At 37.7% G+C, this 5,028-nt stretch overlaps 1 protein-coding gene across 1 annotated transcript; it reads left to right on the forward strand.

Moving 5' to 3' along the window:
• The first annotated feature begins 605 nt into the window (after positions 1 to 605).
• On the forward strand, positions 606 to 4,822 carry LOC112796373 (importin subunit alpha-2). Its single transcript, XM_025838802.3, has 11 exons — positions 606 to 977; positions 1,179 to 1,275; positions 1,392 to 1,483; positions 2,009 to 2,140; positions 2,222 to 2,407; positions 2,504 to 2,667; positions 2,755 to 2,833; positions 2,985 to 3,113; positions 3,523 to 3,650; positions 3,738 to 4,128; positions 4,246 to 4,822. Exons 1-10 carry the CDS (start codon positions 744 to 746, stop codon positions 4,108 to 4,110), a joined length of 1,614 nt encoding a protein of 537 aa, XP_025694587.1. The 5' UTR covers positions 606 to 743; the 3' UTR covers positions 4,111 to 4,128; positions 4,246 to 4,822.
• Positions 4,823 to 5,028: the final 206 nt, after the last annotated feature.

The raw sequence follows: 5,028 nt of genomic DNA on the forward strand, positions 1-5,028 counted from the left end.
TACATTATGACTAATTTTGGCCTAACTTATGTAATATAAGTGTTACAATGTTTTTCACAAAGCCAGTTATGAAAAATGTTTATTACTAAGCCTAGAAGGCTGACTTACTTGTATTATATTATTGCAACTTAAAATTTGAAAATGAAAACAAAGACATTAGGATTAGTTCCATAGTAAAACACTAAAATGTTTCCATGATATACATAAGATCTAGCATTCAAATTTCATTCCCATTGTAAAAAAAATAAAATAAATAAAAAAAAATCTTAACATCCAGCTAGACATGATGATCACAACACAAAAGATAACAATAAAAAATTCCTCCAACGTTCAAAACTAGAATTCAAACTTGAGGCACATTTGCTTTCCATTAGAAGCAATTTTTAATTCTAAAGAAATGATTTGCTATATTCTCGGAATATATAATACCATTTAAAGTAAAATAATTAATACATTGTAACCAGTAACCCGTACGCTCAAGTCGGTTCAACCATCCCTCCCATAACTATCATACATATCAATACCCGACCCATTTAACAAAACCGGTTTCAGATCCAAGATCCGAACCAGCCAACTACACAGCGCTATTTAAATTTGCTGAAAAGATCAAAAACCGTTCACTCAAAAAAAGCACACAACAGCACTTTGCAAATTCTCGATTAGAAAATCTAGGGTTTTTTTCATTTTCCCTCTCTCGATCTATCTCCGAATCTAGGGTTAGGGGTTTTTGATCGTTGGTGACGATGTCTCTGAGGCCTAGTGAGAGGACGGAGGTTCGCCGGAACCGGTACAAGGTGGCGGTGGACGCCGATGAGGGTCGCCGGAGGAGGGAGGACAACATGGTGGAGATCCGAAAGAGTAAGCGCGAGGAGAGCCTCCTCAAGAAGCGCCGCGAGGGCCTCCAAGCTCAACAGCTTCTCCAGCAGCAGCAACAATTTCCAACCAATGTCCAAGCCTCATCCATCATGGAGAAAAAGGTAAAAGTAGAATTTGGACTCGATTTGGTTCTTTCGATTTTGAATCTCGTGAAATCTGATTATTGATCGTACGCCTGCGGTTGATTTCATTTCTTTATTGTGTATAACATCATATGTGTGGTGGTTTTGGTAAGTTAGGTGTGGTGATGGTTAGTTTGTTAGTTCGTTATGGAAATGATTTTGATGTTTGTTGTTTGGCAGTTGGAGAGTCTTCCTGCTATGGTCGCTGGGGTGTTGTCCAATGATAACAGCCAGCAACTGGAAGCTACCACACAATTTAGGAAGTTGCTCTCAATCGGTAACTGGGGATGGATTGTGGTTTCCTTTTGTGTTCTTGATTAATTAACTATGTTTGCTTTGATTCTGTGTGTTAATTGTTGAAATCGCAATGTATTTGTTGTGTTCTGAATGCAGAGCGCAGCCCACCAATTGAGGAAGTTATCCAAGCTGGTGTTGTGCCACGGTTTGTTGAGTTTCTCCATAGGGACGATTTCCCCCAGCTTCAGGTTCGATTCTATTTTTGGGACATTGGAGCTTGTGTGTTGTTCCTTTTACATAAGTTACTGAATGCTATACATAATACACACACAGGAGACATGCCTGTTGCAACATTATAAGTCGACATGACATATATAATATTGAGAATTGATAATATTTCATAATATATATAAGTCTCACTGCTTTCTATGTTTTTTATTTGGATTTTGTTTTTAATTTAGGCTTTGTTTTTGTCTTGCGATAAAAATTGAGAGGTAAATTTTCAGGGATGGGATCTCATTTATTCAGAATTCAATAAAACATTTAGACAAACTCAAATTCTGTGTAATTTCATTATCCTAACTTCAAATGATCTCTTACCTACATTTGCTATTGTACTGGAGTTCAAAAGTTTTTTAAATCAAACATGTACTTATGTTAAGTATGTTCTTAGCATGTCATAGAAGATCTGGTACAAAGATGTCCGTGTATTATTGTGTTCAATATTTAATTCTGTTACGTTGATTTTTTTATGTGATCTGCTGTTGATTTAGTTTGAGGCTGCATGGGCTCTCACAAACATAGCGTCTGGAACTTCTGAGAACACTAAGGTGGTAATTGATCACGGGGCAGTCCCAATATTTGTGAAGTTACTTGGTTCTCCAAGTGATGATGTTCGAGAACAGGTAGTTGATGCTAGAATACAAGCTGTTCTGTTTTAAAATTTTCATGGAGTTGTCCTGAACTCATAAACTACAAAATTTCAGGCTGTTTGGGCTTTGGGAAATGTCGCTGGTGACTCTCCTAGGTGCCGTGATCTTGTTCTCAGCCATGGTGCTTTGATCCCACTATTAGCCCAGCTGAATGAGCATGCTAAACTTTCAATGCTGAGAAATGCCACATGGACTCTGTCAAACTTCTGCAGGGGGAAGCCACAGCCTCCATTTGAACATGTAATTATTGTTATCTCTTAGCTAGTTAATTTATATCAAAGCTGTAAGAGAACCAAATTCTGACATTTTTCTGATTCTGGAAATATTGATGGACAGGTGAAGCCAGCACTTCCAACTCTTGAGCGGTTGGTCTTTTCAAATGATGAAGAGGTTCTGACAGATGCATGCTGGGCACTTTCGTATCTTTCTGATGGAACAAATGACAAAATCCAAGCAGTTATTGAGGCAGGTGTATGTAGCAGGCTGGTGCAGCTTCTTTTGTGGGTATTAATTCTTCAAAATGTTGTAAATAAAAAATTGTCTTATTCGATTATTGAACTTACTAAATGTTTTTACATATTTTTAAGGCACCCATCTCCTTCGGTGCTGATTCCTGCTCTTCGTACTGTGGGAAATATTGTGACAGGGGACGACATTCAAACTCAGGTAATGATTGTTAACAGGTGTAATAATTACTTTGTACCAAATTTGTTCTCATTCTATTCAAATTTTATTTAGGTGAAATAATGGTCCAGATCTTTTTCGTTACGTAATGCATGTGTTTTTGGCAAGGATCTCCTAACTTAAAATTTTGTAGGCTATTATCAATCATGGTGCACTCCCATGCCTTATGAGCCTGTTGACGCATAATCACAAAAAGAGCATCAAGAAAGAAGCTTGCTGGACTATTTCAAACATTACAGCTGGAAATAGAGATCAAATACAGGCAAGCCGGTTAATCCCAATTATTTGGTGCTCTATTGATGTTGAATCACATGTTGGGTTGAGTCTACTATTTGATATGTTTTCTTACCTTTTATTTGTTCTTTTGCACTGTATATCATGTAAAATTTAGTTTCTCAATGGAACCCGTGACAATTTGATGTTATTGGACTTTGTCCCATTTATCCCTAACCTTTGACTGAGACTTCGTTCTCCTGTTCCTTTGGTTGGTCATGAAATCTGTGGAGATGGATGTTATTTGAAATGCTGATGTGGTGTTGTAATAATTGAATCTTTATGATATTCTGTGTGGGTTTTAATTTTATTTTATTTTCATTGTCAAGAATTTGATTTCTTGTTGGCATATTCAATGAAATGCTCTCTGTATTTTATACATTTTATGTCTGATGTAGGCTGTTATTGAAGCTGGTCTGATTGCTCCCCTTGTCAATCTTCTTCAAAATGCTGAGTTTGACATTAAAAAAGAAGCTGCATGGGCAATCTCTAATGCTACATCTGGTGGTAGTCATGAGCAGATCAAGTATGTCATTGTTTCTTGTTATTGGTTGAGGTTCATAATGTTAATATTGTGGCATCATTGTATTGACCTATCTTATGTGTTTACAAGGTATTTGGTTAACCAAGGTTGCATTAAGCCTCTGTGTGATCTGCTTGTTTGTCCCGACCCAAGAATTGTCACCGTCTGTTTAGAAGGTCTGGAGAATATTCTAAAGGTCGGGGAATCTGAGAAGGCCATGGGTAACAGTGGAGATGTTAACTTGTATGCTCAGATGATTGATGATGCTGAAGGATTGGAGAAAATTGAAAACCTGCAGAGTCATGACAATAATGAAATATATGAGAAGGCCGTTAAAATTCTCGAAACATATTGGTTGGAGGATGAAGATGAGACACTACCTCCAGGCGATGTTGCTCAACCTGGTTTCAGTTTTGGTGGCAATGAGGTTCCAGTCCCATCTAGCGGATTCAACTTTAGTTGAAGACACTTTGCTGAGTGGGTAAGTATGCCTTAAAATGTCTCACTTTTTGCCTTAGTGTGACAATCGCGACAATCATATAGTTTTTGCCTTAAATCTCTAACCATCCTCTAAACTAACTGGCTTCAATAATTGTAGGGAAATTGGTTGCATGGAGATACGGGTTGATGCTAGGGTGGCTGTTCGAGTCAAGTCCAGGTAGGTCAGGTAAGTTGGGAGGGAAGAGGGTTTTGGTCCCTGCGCATCGTGGTGTCTGGTCGTAGTCCGGTCTGTGTCTGTGGTCAATGAGGTGCAGGGAGTGGGTCAGTCTACACTGCCATGTCCAAAATAAGAATGGGGGTTTGGTGGGTTGCAGCAGCTGCATAATGACCTTGCCAGCGGTGTATATTATGCAAGGAATATATGTGTGCTACTGGAGAAAGTATCCAAGTTTCTATGGTGCATTAAAATCAAGGTCCCGTGTGATGTGGCTATTGCCTATTGGTTGGAGTGGGAGGGTTTTTGTTGAGTCTTGAATGCTGCTGAGTCCTATTAATCATTGAGTCGTAGTTGTATTGGTCATTTTATATAGAATCTACTTTATTTGAGTATTCGGAAACCAAATTTTATGGTTTACATATCCCCTTGTTAATCTCTCTCTCACCATCTGTGTGTTCTGTAGTCTTGGGTTTGAGATTTTACATGACCTTTAAAGGACCAAGTTATAGTTTTACTAGTTTCCAATGTTCAACAAACAAGTAAAATCACTAAAAATGCCAAACACAGTCTAATGTAAGTATGTAACCAAGAAATTAAATAAATAAAAAATCAGAAGTCGTATCATCATCCATGCCTGGACATAGGTTTTATTTGTATACTCAATAACTCAACAATAATTTTACTTTCTCAAACTGATAATTTTGAGAGTCATTTTATTTGTTT

The sequence above is a fragment of the Arachis hypogaea genome, chromosome 4 (assembly GCF_003086295.3).
Source record: "Arachis hypogaea cultivar Tifrunner chromosome 4, arahy.Tifrunner.gnm2.J5K5, whole genome shotgun sequence".
NCBI classification, from domain to species: Eukaryota; Viridiplantae; Streptophyta; class Magnoliopsida; order Fabales; family Fabaceae; genus Arachis; species Arachis hypogaea.

What these genes read in the sequence shown, in the direction of transcription:
- LOC112796373 (XM_025838802.3), top strand. Translation starts at nt 744, where the DNA reads ATGTCTCTGAGGCCTAGTGAGAGGACGGAGGTTCGCCGGAACCGGTAC. An exon ending in CATCCATCATGGAGAAAAAG is followed by an intron (nt 978 to 1,178) that starts GTAAAAGTAGAA and finishes GTTGTTTGGCAG; the next exon opens with TTGGAGAGTCTTCCTGCTAT. An exon ending in GTGATGATGTTCGAGAACAG is followed by an intron (nt 2,141 to 2,221) that starts GTAGTTGATGCT and finishes ACAAAATTTCAG; the next exon opens with GCTGTTTGGGCTTTGGGAAA.